The 16,321-nt window shown below is 36.6% G+C and overlaps 1 protein-coding gene across 1 annotated transcript in view; it reads right to left on the bottom strand.

The window, feature by feature from the left end:
• LOC125657614 (uncharacterized) overlaps positions 1-16,321 on the bottom strand; it is a 72,162-nt gene that overhangs the window by 15,953 nt on the left and 39,888 nt on the right. The window contains exons 3-4 of the mRNA XM_056148207.1: positions 10,713-10,942; positions 8,751-9,002 (exon numbers count right to left, since the gene is read on the bottom strand). Of these exons, the coding sequence (XP_056004182.1) occupies positions 8,751-9,002; positions 10,713-10,942 (482 nt within the window). The remainder of the gene's footprint in view (positions 1-8,750; positions 9,003-10,712; positions 10,943-16,321) is intronic.

Genomic DNA, 16,321 nt, shown 5'->3' with positions numbered 1-16,321 from the left:
AACTTGTTTCGACGACACTGATCATACACTGTATGTTATATTGTTGACAATAAGTAATGGTTGAAAAATTGCAGAAAATGTCGGGTTGCAGTTACTTACAAAAACAAGAGCTTTTGAGAAGAAGATTTTTTAAAGATTTTCCCTAAATATTTCTATGTAAAACTTTGATACCCTATCGTGGCCCCAACCTACCTCCGGGGGCCATGACTTGAACAAACTTGAATCTCAATTATGTCAGGAAGCTTTCATGTAAATCTCAGCTCTTCTGGCTCATTGGTTGTGGAAAAGATTTTCCCTGTATATTTCTATGTAAAACTTTGATACCCTATTGTGGCCCCATCCTACCCCCGGGGCCCATGACTTGAACAAACTTGAATCTGCACTATGTCAGGAAGCTTTCCTGTAAATGTCTGCTCCTCTGGCCCAGTGGTTCTGAAGAAGATTTTTAAAATGACACTACCCTAATTTTGCATTTTTGTGATTATCTCCCCTTTAAAGATGGCATGGCCCTTCATTTGAACAAACTTGAAAGCCCATCACCCAAGGATGCTTTTGGCCAAGTTTGCTTGAAATTGATGCAGTGGTTCTGGAGAAGAAGATGAAAATGTGAAAAGTTTACAACGACGACACTGACAGACAACGGACAAATTTTGATCAGAAAAACTCACTTGAGTCTTTGGCGTAAGTGAGCTAAAAATTGTGATCAAAATGCCTAACAAAATTGGTAAATTCTACTTTTGTAAACTTCCTATTCTTCTACATCAACACTATAGAATACATCCGCGCATTTGTCTTGAATTTTAACATTTACGGTTCAACGCAAACCGGTTATCATGCCCTAAAAGAACGTCAATCACAATGATTTTAAGCAAATAAACTTACCAGTCAGAAACCACTTTCAACCGAATGTCCGATAGCAATCGAATAGACGATAATGCGTTTACCCGTGTGATGAATTTTTTTTATCAGTAAAACGGTAATAACTGATAATGTACAATTAAATATAACCATCGTCAACTTCCAATATTTATGTAGCAATATTCCATTATGACCTGCATATGGTGTTTATATATCTCAACTGATTCGATTGTTTGGTCGTTATAATAACTATCTAATTTGCCAAAACAACTTGTCATTTGGTCAAATGCCGTCTGACGTGTTTCATAGAAATTGTTAGACTGTTCTTTACACACTGATTTTGACTACGGATTACTCCGTTTACCTGATCAAGATATAGTGCTCAAGGCGAATGAGATCGGTCGACAGGGGATGCTTACTCCTCCTGGGCACCTGATCCCACCTCTGTTATGAAAAGTGAAGATAACGAACAGTGATCAATCTCATAACTTCTATAAGCAATACAAAATAGAAAGTTGACAAACACGGACCCCTGGATACACCAGAGGTGGGATCAGGTGCCTAGGAGGAGTAAGCATCCCCTGTATCAAGGGGTATTTGTTTACCCATCTCTTAATTTTGTATTCATTATAGGAATTATGAGATTGATCACTGATCGATATCTTCACCTTTTCATCATGAAAACATTGTTAGATGTTTAAAAGGTTTGTTTAATTATACTATTTTACATTAATGTTACACGTATCGACCATTAATAATACATCTCTAATCATGCTAATTACAACAGACGTATAGTCGTAAGATTAATGAAGTGCACAAAGGTAAAATTCAATGATACCGACCGGCTCCTTAATAAGCTCATAGATCCACATTTCTCTATCCGATTATAAATCGATATAAATATATATATATATATATGAAACTATGAAGTTATACTTTACCAAATTTTCTAAAGGTTTTCATACTCAGGGGTGAATATCCGTAATATGTTTGATCTCAGAGGAAGTTGTGCATTCAATGCTACGTCTTAAGGTACATGTAACTGTTTGAGGATCTTAGTTCACTTTTCTGATCCAATTGTCCGTCTCCAGCAAGAGAAACAAGAGAAATGAGATTTGGAAATTAGTTTTTTAATTGGATGTTAATTAAAGTATTCACAAGGAAGACGGAGGCCCATTGGTAATGTAAGTCAACCTGGTCTGCTAGCGCTGCTCTTCATCACAAGATTTTGAAAACATTTTTACACTCGTCATTCCCACGAAAAATCTATCTATGTTATTCACATTCCCCTATGTGTCATGTAAAATTGTATCACCGATTCTAGCCCCACCATAACCTTATGATCCATATTTTAAAAAAAAGATTTTCAAATCTTATTTGAAACTTTGAATCCGTATTGTGGGCCAAGGATACCCTCACGGCACCGATTTAAAGTAACCTAAATGTGCAGTACCCGGGGTACTTTCAAATTGATGGATAACCCTGGTCTTGCTGCTCATGAGGAAAAAAAGGTCTTAAAGAAATTGTATGTAAGATTTGATCATCTATTGGGACCCCTCCTACATGTACCTTCGGAGTTGAATAAACGTTAATCCGAACTACCCGAGGATGCTTGCATAGAAATATCACTATTCATGGCCCTGCTATTCGTGAGGACATATTTGTAAAAGGTTTTTCCTATTGTTGTGTAATGAATCTATACTTGATTGATACCTCTGACCGAGACAAGATTCAAGACGTTCTATTTTTAGAATGTTTGCTTATTGTTATGACTAATCACGGCCCTGTTGCTTAATGCTTCACTAAGGTATTTCTGATGGTCAGCAAAATTTTGATTGTCAGTTGTTGAGTTACAAGCGCTCTAAATTCTTTCTTATATAAACCAGACTCGGACCATGTTTTTGTTTATATATGAATTGCTTAATACAAAATATCATGTTGAAAACAAAATGAAATGTGACAAACACTAGAAATGATTTATTGTGTTCAGAATTAACTTGTACAAAATTCCGCTTTAAACGAAATGTTACCAGTATATATAACCTATGTGAGCCAAAACATGACCTGAGCCTTGATTACAAACCAAAGAATTGTGAATTCTGTCTCTCTCTAGTAATTCCACAACTGACATTCGTTTTGCTGAACATTAGAAATACCATGATTAAGCATTGCAAACATTAAGAATGGAAAAAAGTCTTAGCTCAAATCATGTCCACCATACCCTTTTAGTCGTGCTAATTACAACAGACATTCGTAAAAAGCTAAATGATAGATTCAAATACACAAAGATCAAAATCAATGATACCTGGCTCTTTAATAAGCGCATAGATTCCCCCTTATTATATATATGCAAATATCCGTAATATGTTCGGTCTCAGAAGTAGTAGTGTACACTGTTTGAGGATCTTAGTTCACTTAGGCGGAAAGTTCAAATTAGTGCTTTTCTTATGCAAGTTGCCCGTCGTCTGCCAGAGAAATGTGACGTGTTATTTTGTTTTCAAGTGGGTGTTAACCCAAGTATTGATGAGTAAGACGAATGTTTAAATTTTGAATCTACATTCTTTAAAGAAGCTTTCACAAAAGTTTCGTCTTTTCTTCTTTAGAGGAAGATTTTTAAAAGATGCTACCATAATTTCACCATTTCTTGATTAATTCCCCTTTGAAAAGGGTGTGACCCTTCACTTTAACAATTTTAAATCACCTTTACCCAAGGATGCTTTTTGGTTGAAATTGGCCCAGTGGTCCTGGAGAAGAAGTAATAATGGGTAAAGTAATGGCAGGTGAAGATAACGAACAGTGATCAATCTCATATCTCCTACACTGTATAAGCAATACAAAAAACACGGACCGCTGGATATACCAGAGGTGGGATCAGGTGCTAATGTACAGACACACACCGATCAACATTTTAGCAAACTTAAATCTGCACTACCTGAGGATGCTTTCATATATGATTTATCAAGACCCTGTTGTCCTTGAGAAGATTTTAAAATATTTTTTCCTATACATGTATATATCCAGGTAAAACTAGCTGCAATAATGTAGCCCTATCCAAATTTTTTTTATTCTGACGTTTTCGGGATAGGGCTACAATTCCATAGGATCTCCGTAATGGTGCAAAATAATTTTATGAATAACCGATAATAAACTCTGTGTTATAGTCCCAAATGTTGTTTACACCAAAAGGAGTACCAACATTGTGCTCGGGCATGTCTAATAAAGGTGTTTTTCATTGAATATAATGTACAGCATGCAAATTTCTTCGTCTGCTCCGCGATGCTTGTTATCGCGAGATCTCGTAGGTGGATCTAATGAAAAACCTAAACATTGACAATCAGCGCGAAAATGTAGTTACTCGAGCCACTTCGACAAAGAAAGGAAAATCATATTGTTGCAGAAAGAATTTATACTCTGCTGTTCTGTTTTTAACTTTATATTAAATTCAAACCTTTTCAATACCGACGAAATAGCTTTCGCCTCCATACTTCACTTATTACTTGTCCATTGATGTAAATACTACCTTATATGGCATATGCAAATGACTTGACAATCGGAAGTTGAAACTTCAGTACATCAAACATGGCGCACAAATATGAATCGAGAGATTGGAATTTATCGAAATTGTTGAAAACGGTAGAATAGAGCCTCACAAATCTTAAGTTGCAGGTTGTAAATTTATGTATTGACTAAGAAACATAGAATATCATTTTATTTACGTAAAGAAAGTCAGGAAATGTTTAGAATGAGCGCAAATGTTGCGGGAGTGAATCACTCCCGCATTTGCACCATTACGGAGATCCTAAGGAGTTGTAGCCCTCTCCCAAAAAAAAAAAAAAAAAAAAAAATCAGAGAGGGCTACATTATTGCAGCTAAGGTAAAACTGATCCACTATTGTGGCGCCACCCTACGCCAAGGATTCTAAATCTACATTCTTTAAAGAAGCTGTTGCACGAGTTTTGTCTTTTCTGGTCTAGTGGTTCTTGAGAAGATTTTTAAAAGATTGTCAACATGATTTCACCATATTTTCATTATCGACTTTTTGAAAAGGGCATGACCCTTCATTTAAATAATTTCAAATTGCCTTTACCTAGGAATGCTTTATGGTAAGTTTTGCTGAAATTGACCCATGGTCCTAGATATGAAGTAAAAAAAAAAATGGGTAAAGGTTAGGTTAGAGACGGATTGTCAAACAAATTCCGGACAAAAGGTGATCATAAAATCTCCTTTAAGCGTACAACTCATTTGAGTTATTGAGTAATCATGGCCTTGCTATTCTTGAGAGAGAGAAAAAAGATAATTAAAGTGTTTATGTCACTCGGATGATTTGCTGCTATTGCTCTGCGTCCGCCGTTGTACGTTAATATTTAAGCAGTTTTAACTTTTTCTTGATCTTTTCCAATCTTTTTCAAATTCGTATGAAACATCTCTGGACAAGGGGGCATCGACTCCTACATCCCCGGTGCCTTACGGGCGAGGCAAAAATTGGCCAATTTTTTTTTTTTTTTTTTTTTACAACATTTCCTCTCTACAACCACACATTTGTAAGAAAAATTTAATGCATAGTCGTGTAGAGCAGGAGAGTTTCTACCGTAATTGTAAATTAACATGATCTCCGGGTTAGGGGTCCTGAATCCAGGACAGGGCCAAACGTGGAATATAGTAATAATGTGTAAACCATTTTCTTTAATTTCATTGATTCTAAAATGAAATGAAATACATGTACATGTAGATATTGAAAAGGAGCAGATAGACTTTTACCAAACTTGTTAATTTCATTATCTCAAGAGTAGTTTTTTTTTGCCAAGGTGGGACCAAAGTAGTCATAGCGTCATTATTGGATAGACTAAAGTCTTCCTTAATTTTGCTGTTACTAAATCAGCAATAAATGCATATTTAGAAAAGCAGTAAGGAATGTACCAAAATTGTGAATTTCACAACCCTAGGAGTCAAGGACGGGGTCAATATGGTCATACACTGTTAATATCCATTACATTAAAAATTCTTTTAAAATTTTACAAACACCAAAATTTCAGTATTCCTGGGGGTAAGGGTTCTGTTTCTAGAGCGGTTCCAAATTAATAATTTAATGTTATAACATATATTACATGTATATAATGTAGTCTTTCATCAGTATGGGTACTTTTGGTGGCATTTGTGTTTTAAGAACACATCTTGTTTCATACTGCTGCAAAATATCATAATTAAGTTTTGATAATATTATGCAGAACACGAAAATTATTATAAATTTGAATGGGAAGGGGGGGTGGGGGCAAAATAGGGGATAAAAGTTTTACATGCAAATACAATGTATATACATATATAGAAAATGCTTAAAAATCATCTCAAAAACCACTAGGCCACATAGATTGAAATTTACATGAGTTTCCTGATATAGTGCAGATTCAAGTTTGTTAAAACCATGGCACAAGAGTGTAGGGTAGAACCACAATAGGGGATCAAAGTTTTACATGAAAGGCGAAGATAACGAACAGTGATCAATCTCATAACTCCTGTAAACAATACAAAATAGAGCGTTGAGCAAACACGGACCCCTGGATATACCGAAGGTAGGTCAGGTGCCTAGGAGCAAGCATCCCCTGTGGACCGGTCACACCCACCGTGAGCCCTCTATCGTGATCAGGTTATTCGTATTCAAAATCAGTGTGCCAAGAACGGTCTAACAATCGGTATGAAACACGTCAGACAGCATTTTACTCAATGATAGGTTGTATTGGCAAACTATATTGTTATAACGATCATAGAATTTACGAAATTCTTACTTTAAACGAGACTGTTAAAACTCCTGCACCATTAACTTGTTTGTCAGTAGCCTGTCTCGATTTAAACAAGCATCCTGAGAGTATTGCATGACAATACATAGTCCCCTTCCGGTTGCAAAAATTACTGTACCAAAACAATATCCAAAGTTTATTATGTACGTTATGGTAAAAGGGAAAATTGAGGAACCAGGATAGAAATCAACTATTGCCCTGGTTTTACGTTAATTGGTCTTGAGAGCTGTCACAATAGGGGACCAGTTAAGAGAAAAGCAGGCTGACGTAATCAAAGTTGGGATTTAAACCCGGGACAGGGGCATGTTGAAAATGGATTAAAAGCAAGTAAGTTTTGATATTCTTGTGACGGTTTTGTGCACTGCTGTTAGATGTTTGAAAACAACTTGTCTATTGCGTAAATCCAGGCACATCTGAGTCGAAACATCGGTCGAAGCATAAACCGTCACCGACTCCGGCATTTACACGTTTTCCAGAATCAAAACATGAATGATTGCGAAGAGAAGTCGATGAAGGCTATGCCTCTCGACTTCTCTAAAGATGATAGGTATTTTGTTACAAGAGAACCGTGTCATAACTTTAAGAGAAATAAAAATATCGAATATGTCTGAGTAATTCGTTGTTTTACGCTCTTTCATCCTTAAAGTCAGACAGTTGCGTTTGATTTACCGTGTATTTATATAGATAGATAATGGATTTTAATTCTTTTTGTCTCCATTTATTGATAAAAATTCAGATACCTGTGGATTTACATATCTCATGTTGGGATTCCCCTGACCCGCGAGGGACTATTTTTAGAATGTATAATTTATGTGTACCCGCTATTTTTTAAATAATCTTCTCGCTGTTTTCTTTACATGCAAATCTTTTTAAAAATGTAATTAACGGAAAGTTAATAACTTTGGAAACTAATTAAGCTTTCAAGTAATTATGTACAAAAAATACATGAACATCAGATCATACAGCTTTAAAACACAGTTGTAATAATGAGCCTTACAGACAAAGACAATGTTGTTACAAGCTTTGTCAGCTAAAACCAAAACATATTCCTCATGTAACCTATTTAATTCTTTTATCACTTCTGGTTTACTAAACACAGAAGGATCGATGGTACGTACTTTTGTTTTGATGTGTCTAATACGGTATTTTAATATTCCTCTTATACTTTTAATCCATTCTGACTTTGTATCAAGTTCTTTTTCATATTTAGCCCATATGTATCGTCTGGCATAATCTTCGACAGAATTCATAATAGAGATGAAATTCTGTCGCCAATTGAAAAACCGATGGTTCTCTGTATTTAGGAGGTTTTAAAATAAGTGGTTTGAGGTCCTCATTTTTAACTATATCAACATCACTAGTAATGACATGTCCAGCTGGACTATAGTTGAAAGAAGAAGACTAAGGACACGTAGGTGGATTAAGATAGTCTATATCTAGGCACTGCAAAGTGCGTTTATAATTATAAAGTTTGGATGAAATGGTAGAAGTATATTTGTAGGAAATACAGGATGTAGACTTAAACTTGAAATATGTTGGAATAAAGACTGAACTCTTTTATTATCTGTTACATTGTATAGGTAAAATCGTTAAAATTGTTTCTTGAAGTATTTAAGCCACGATTTTCATATTTTGTATATACATTCTTTATGGAGAGACCTTTAATGTGATGCAATGGTGTGTGATCTTATATCCTTGATCTGGACGTTTGACCTACTTTTAATAAAAAAATCTGACCTATTCAATCTGTTCTGAACTATTAATGTTACAATTTAGATCTTTAATGTATATTATTAAAGATATCCAGATATATTTGAGGTGGGGCTTTCATATTTTGTATATAAATTCTTTATGACAACGCATTGTACACAATGGTGTTTGATCTTTTGACCTATGAATATGACATACTTTTTAAATGCAAGTGTAATATTTGTATCAATGGTGCGAAAGTCCAGAAAACTGTTTGACATACATATTATAGCCAAAAGTAGGTCTCTTTCTCGTTCTGCTTCGATCTCAAGACCAGGATTTCTTGTCAATACCTTCACTTATTATATTTGTAGGTATTGGACTACTTACGTTTGTTCAGTTTATATTTACCTTTCAAGCAATTCCTCACATACAAATTCGACCCCTGCCATGTATTAATCGCTGGGGCTTCTTTGGTCATCACAAGGGTACACGACGAGGTGTCGTTGCTTGACGTCATTATTCCCCAGCAACTTGTATTCGTTGTGTACATGTTGTTACAAATTGCCTTACAAGAATCAATATCTGCAACCAGCTCGAGAAAGAAGACAGAAGACGTCTGTTGCACAGCTGCTTGGTTCAAGGTCTGGTACAAGCAAGAATCTTTCAAGGAAAAATTATTTATGAGACCATAGCATGTAATTTGCGTTTGCTATAATGTATGAAAAAGGTGAACATGACAAACAGCAATCATTTCATATTCCTACAAATAATAGAAAAATCGAGAAAAGAACAAATACGGACCCCTACAAATACCAAAGGTGGGATCAGGTGCCTAGAAATAAGCATACCCTGTTCACTGGTTATTTCCGCCTGGAGTCCTATATCTTGATCATGTAAAGGAAGTAATCGGTTATGAGCATTAATCAGTACGTAAAGAACATTTGGTATGAAAGGTGAAGATAACGAATAGCGATCAATCTCACCACAACTCTTACAAAACATACATAAGGGCAAACATGAACCCCTAGACACACCAGAGGTGGGATCAGCAACCTAGGAGGAGTAAGCACCCCTGCTGTCAGGTCACACACGCCATGAGTCCTTTACCTCGATCGGGTAAACGTAGTAATCCATTGTCAAATCAGTGCGCCAAACAACCGGCCTCAATTGGTATGAATCATGTCGGACATTTAACCCCATGACAGGTTATATTGGTAACTTAGATCGGTATAACGACTACAAAATTTGAGAAATCTGACGAGACTGTTCAAACCCCTGTAATATTAACTTATTGAACAGTAGCCTGTCTCTATTTTAAAACATGATACGCAGAATATGCGTATCGTTTAAGTTGAAAGACAAACACCACATGCTGGTGATAAGGGAATATTGCTACATAAATATGGGAAGTTGACGATAAAGAAGCTAAAGACATCTAGTTTGTCATAAAGTTGAATTGTTAGTTTGCTGTTAACGTCGATGTTCAATAAAATCTCTAAGTACGAACCAGATGTGGAAGACCCTGTGGTGTCTTTTATTTCTAGTTTACTGAGATACATCGAATAGACAGATTAATGATTGTTGTTAATAAATAAAAAGTTGCGTATGTATCTAACTGTTGAATTGAATACTATAGCAAGATATTTTTTCCTCTCATGTAGAATTTGTTTTAGGTAGTCAGGATTAAAGGTATTTGGTTATTAGGGCCCAGACGAGGTGTCTTTGATTTTATAATTTTTGCATAGAAATCTATCCACTCAGGCTTGATGATAAACGTTCCGACGGTAAGAACTGTAGATATATTATTATTTCTAGATGTTTTTGGCCTGACCCTACAAACGAGATGAAATACTCTGTTGACACCAATTCGTAATAACCTCTCCAAAGAAGGGTTCGTACGTGTAACCCTTCATTTCGACAGAGTGGAGTTATCATTACTCAAGAACTAATTTTTTATGCAAGGTTTTGTTGGAAATGGTACAATGGTTTTGAAGAACTTTAAAATGTTAATTATTCACAAGTTAAATAAAGTTTTAGCTCAAATAGCGCGCATTTGTCTTGTTTTCTTGGTGATTTTGCCACAGACGTTACAACAAATATTTTGCCTACAAAAAGTGCTCAGTAGTTCTCAAGTATTTCAGACAGAGGCCTCACAGAGGGTGTGACTGGTCAACTGGGGATTCTACATAAATGATTCCACCGTGTTTGTCTTGATCTCAATTCTGTTTTCGATTTGAGATTGATCACTGTTCGCCTTTTCACCTTTATTTAGATAATTTGAATTATGCCACCCTATGGTTCGTAAAGTCTATCTATGCTTGCAAGTTTATCTCACTTGTGCATTACAAAGAGTATTCAGTTAGTCCATACCTTTCCATGTTTCACAAATGTACCGTCTAGCTATATTACAACCCACAGTTCGCCATTTTCCGAAGAAAATTCTGACACATCTCTGCGTTGAAGGATTATCAGGCTCGTTGCCTACCGAATCCCAGCGGCTCCAGTCGGAAGTGGTCAGTGGTCGACAATCATCCCAATAGAAATCGGAAGTACTCCCAGCATCCGTGTCATGAAGACCCATCCAATAATCTCCAGTGAGTCTTTAAAAAATGAAAATCAAATATCAAACATGAATGATAACTAACAGTAACCAATCTCATAACTCCTATAAGCAATACAAAATAGAAAGTTGGGCAAACACAAACCCCTGAATATACCAGAGGTGGGATCAGGTTCCTAGGAAGAGTAAGCATCCCCTGTCGACCGGTCACACCCTCCGTAGCCCTATATCTTAATCAGGTAAACATAATTATCCGTAGTCAAAATCAGTGTGCCAAAACGGCCTAACAATCGGTATAAAATCAAGAGGCCCACAGGCCTTATCGGTCACCCGAGTACCAGTGAAACAGTATCAACTTCGAAGGGCTATTAAATCTAGAAAACAAATTCTGTTCTGAATATTTAAGCTAAATACTAATGTTCAGCGACAGTATAAATCAAGATCTGTTCTTAATACTTCAATGCCCTCAAAAGTGCATAAACTGATGAAAAGATTTACATAATATAATGGGTGTATTAACATTAAAACATGTATTAATTTGGACCCAACCTAGAGTCAAAACCTTGGGTTGTGAAATTCACCATTTTTTGTACAGCCTTTTCTGCTATTCCTAAGTATGCATTTAGATTTGATACAGTATCAGCTAACTTACACATAAATACTATATACTAAGTTTGGCCCCACCCTAATATCAAAACCCCTACATCTGGGATCATAAAATTTATAATTTTTGTAAAGGACTACCTGCTTTTTCTAAATATCTATTTAGTTTCAATTTAGTATCAATAACACAAAAGAAGATTTTATTTAAGTGTTTTACACATGAACACTATATAGTAAGTTTGGTCTCGCCCTGGAGTCAGAAACCCTACCCCGGGATCATGAAATTTACAATTTTGGTCGAGGCCGTCCTGGTCTACATCACTATCATTTAGTTTTCCTTACACATGTGTGGTTGTAGAGAAGATGATTGAAAATTGGTCAAATTTGGGCAATTTTTACCCCATACCGAGGGCCCCAGGAATCCTGAAATTTACAATTCATGTCCCTCTTGTTCCAAAGATGTTTGATAGTAATTTTGAAAAGAATTGGAATAACAGTTATCAAGAAGTTAAAATTTTCTATTGTTCACACATTTAACAAGCATTCTGAGAGTATTGCATGGCAATGCATAGTCCCCTACCGGTTGCAAAAATCACTGTACCACAACAATATTCAAAGTTCATTATGTAGGTTATGGTACAAGGGAAAATTGGGGAACCAGGATAGGAATGGTTATGAGATTGATCACTGTTCGTTATCTTCACCTTGCATCAACTACTATTCGAGTAGAGACTAGACCAAGAAAAAAGACAAATTTATAATTAGGTTTAGGTCTTTAACAAAGTCAATAAACTGTGACATGTAGATGATCATGAATAATTTAACTATATTGTAGTATTACTATGCTAGAAGTTTTAATGAGTGTAGTATTCTTAATTCTTATCTATAATTAACTTGGATGTAAACTAACAATTAATACTATATTTCTACGTCCAAGGGCCATAACTTAATGGAAAATGAACGGACCAAAATGAAATTCAAACTTGAACTGTAACTGGTTATGGCAAAGCAATGTACCTAATATCAAATGAATATCTGCAAGCACAAGCAAAAAATGTCCCGAAAACTGATAATTCATGCTATTTTTCTAAGTCCAAGGGCCATAACTAAGTGAAAAATCAACGGACCAAGACCAATTTCAAACTTGATCTGTAACTTGTTATGACAAAGCAATGTACCAAATATCAAATGAATATCTGCAAGCATAACTAAAAAAAGTCCGGAAAACTGATAATTCATGCTATTCCTCTAAGTCAAAGGGCCATAACTTGATGAAGAACGGACCGAGACGAAACTCGAACTTGATATGTAACTTGTAATGGCAAAGCAATGTACTAAATATCAAATGAATACCTGCAAGCATAACCAAAATAAGTCCGGAAAACTGATAATTCATGCTATTTCTCGGTAGGGGACTAATAAAGTATATGTGTGTACCTACAATGTACAACAGGGAGTGTGGTATGTATATAGCAACGACAATCCATGATCTTATAAGTCAGCAAGTTAAACATCTTGTGTTTGATATATTATTATACCCCCCGCAACAAGTTGTGGGGGGGGGGGGGGTATACTGGAATCGGGTTGTCCGTCTGTAGACGCAATGGTTTCCGGGCTCTAAAGCGTTATCCTTTCCACCTACAGTCACCATATCATATATATGGACTACCCATGAGATGAAGATGTTCCCTATCGATTTTGGGGTCCAAATGTCAATGGTCAAGCGCACTGGACATCGAAGTAGCAATATGGTTTCCGGGCTCTAAAGCGTTATCCTTTCCACCTACAGTCACCATATCATACATAGGTCAAAGGTCAAACGCACTGGACATCGAAGTGGCAATATGGTGTCCGGGCTCTAAAGCGTTATCCTTTCCACCTTCAGTCACCATTTCATACATATGGACTACCTATGGGATGAAGATGTTCCCTATTGATTTTGGGGTCAACAGGTCAAAGGTCAAGCGCACTGGACATCGAAGTGGCAATATGGTGTCCGGGCTCTAAAGCGTTATCCTTTCCACCTTCAGTCACCATATCATACATATGGACTACCCATGGGATGAAGATGTTCCCTATCGATTTTGGGGTCAAAAGGTCAAAGGTCAAGCGCACTGGACATCGAAGTGGCAATATGGTGTCCGGGCTCTAAAGCGTTATCCTTTCCACCTTCAGTCACCATTTCATACATATGGACTACCCATGGGATGAAGATGTTCCCTATTGATTTTGGGGTCAACAGGTCAAAGGTCAAGCGCACTGGACATCGAAGTGGCAATATGGTGTCCGGGCTCTAAAGCGTTATCCTTTCCACCTTCAGTCACCATATCATACATATGGACTACCCATGGGATGAAGATGTTCCCTATCGATTTTGGGGTCAAAAGGTCAAAGTACACACACACTGGACATCAAAGTAGCAATATGGTTTCCATTTAAATTTTTAACGGCTTTTTCCATCGCATGGAGATGCTGTGTTCCTAGATACCTTTTGGATCATAATACTGAAGTTTTACCTATTACCAACACCCTTTGGGAGATTGGGGTAAGCGGGGGGTATTCTTAGTGAGCATTGCTCACAGTACCTCTTGTTTTTTAAGTAACAGAGACTTTGTGACCGCAGCACGCCAGTCCTACATAGGGAGGACTTCTAACAGTTTATTTTTTTTAACTAAATACTTGTATCTTAACATTAAGATTAACAATGAGATGACCTTTTCATTCCATTCAAGCATAATTTGTCTGTGTCTGTAGTATTTTAGCTATTTCATGTCTCTTAATTTCTCACCTTATCAATTTTTTTCATGACAAGTTAATGATTATAAAATACTTATGCAGTAGTATGAAGAATGTGAAACGGTGGATTCTGTGGATGACTTCTCACTCTCTGTGTAATTTCTTCTTCCTTTGTTAATGATAAACCTTTTATTTTGCAAAATGCTGACCTCCTCATAACATTAAATTGCATACAATATTGTCCGTTCCGTTCCGTCTTCCGTTTCATTTTCCGTTCCGCGTTTTAGCAATACCCTCCTTAACATGGCCTGATCAAAACACCATTGATATGGCTATTGGAATAATGGTTATTTAAATGATATTAAGAAGTCACTTATTCATTTCATTTCAACCTATTTTATTGCATAAATATAGAAAAGGATTAGTTACAAGTTCTAGCAACTTAGAAAACCTCTCCCATTGCATTGTTGTTATTATTTAATATTACTGAATAGCCCGTCAAATATTATTTTTATAAACTCGCTCTCCCACATGGTGAAAAAACTCTGTGTTGTTTTTGCATTTTGTTCCAATTGGACCAGGTTCGAAGTTTTAAAATATCGAAATAATTAATCGATTGTCCGAATAAATTTTAATATGATTACAAAGCGTTTAAATGACCATAATAATCGAAAATAAATGTAGAAAGAAAAACATGTGACAAACTGATTTAAAGCATTGGATTTCTAAATCATGGGAACAAACAGTAATGGCTGTAGAATGCAAATGCCCCTCCTTGTAATTCATGGTCGCTGTTTTTCCTATGACGACTGAAAGTGGGAAAAAAGAAGAAATCGACTGTCGACTTGCGTACATTGACTAGAATATATTATTCAAGTTAATGAAATCATGCTTTCATTAAGATCTTTTACATTAAACTGTAATTTGTATCGGTAATACATGTAGTTGTCAGATGTGAAAATGCAGTCGACACAAGAGGCCCGTAGACCATAGCAATCACCTAGTAAGTAATAGTTCAAAGTATAAGACTATGAAATATATATCAAAAGGCCTGATCCCGTGTGAATCCGGGTTAGAATAGGTCCTCGGTATCCCTTGTTTGTCGTAAGAGGCGACTAAATGGGGCGGTCCTTCGGACGAGACCGGAAAAACCGAGGCCCCGTATCACAGCAGGTGTGGCACGATAAAGATCCCTCCCTGCTCAAAGACCGTAAGCGACGAGCATAGGCCTAAATTTTGCAGCCCTTCACCGACAATGGTGACGTCTCCATATTCGTTTTAGTACGGTACTGTATCTATTGTAACTACAGTACCATCAATGCGGATTTTAAACTCCCGATTCGCGACCGGTGCCCAATCATGAATAGGTTTATTGTTCGCCAAGTTCACCCATCTTCTTTGGGATTGCGCCCCTCCCTTTAAATCCGTCAATGATCTTATAAAACATGTCAATGTTGCAATTATTCGGAACAGTTAAAATACCAATAATAATTTTTCAGGTTCTGAAGACAGTTGACCGTCCCCTCCCAAACCACTTCAAACTGTAAACATTTGTGGTTGATTTCGAATATGCCATGTGAAGGGTCATCCAGGACCGCTTTCCAGGGTATATCATCCAAAGATGTGCATTTCACTGGACGCAGGCTGTGTCCTCCCAGACCACTTCAAACATTTGTGGTTGATTTCGAAGCTTCCATGTAGAGGGCCATCCAGAACCGCTTTCCAGGATATGCCATCCAAGGGTGTGTATTTCACTGGAAGCAGGCTGTGTACCGAAAGGTCCAGGAATTTGATTTGCAGATAAATCCTTAAAATAGCCAAATTTTATACATTTTCATTTGTAACTATAGAAAATATTGAAGTTAATATCATAAATCCTCACTAATGTATCTTTGATTTTTATTCCAGAGGTCATATAATGAACGAGGAGATGTCTTCACCTTTATAAGACAAGTGTTGGCACTACCCTTCCTTCCTCCAGAGCAGATTGAGGAAACTTTCCATCATCTAGACAGGAGAGTCAACACTGACGAACTGGACTCTTTAATGGATTATGTTTGGCGGCAATGGATGCGCAACC

The sequence above is a fragment of the Ostrea edulis genome, chromosome 1 (genome assembly GCF_947568905.1).
Source record: "Ostrea edulis chromosome 1, xbOstEdul1.1, whole genome shotgun sequence".
NCBI lineage: Eukaryota > Metazoa > Mollusca > Bivalvia > Ostreida > Ostreidae > Ostrea > Ostrea edulis.
Note: the sequence above shows the minus strand (reverse complement) of the source record. Positions and strands in the feature narration are given on the sequence as shown.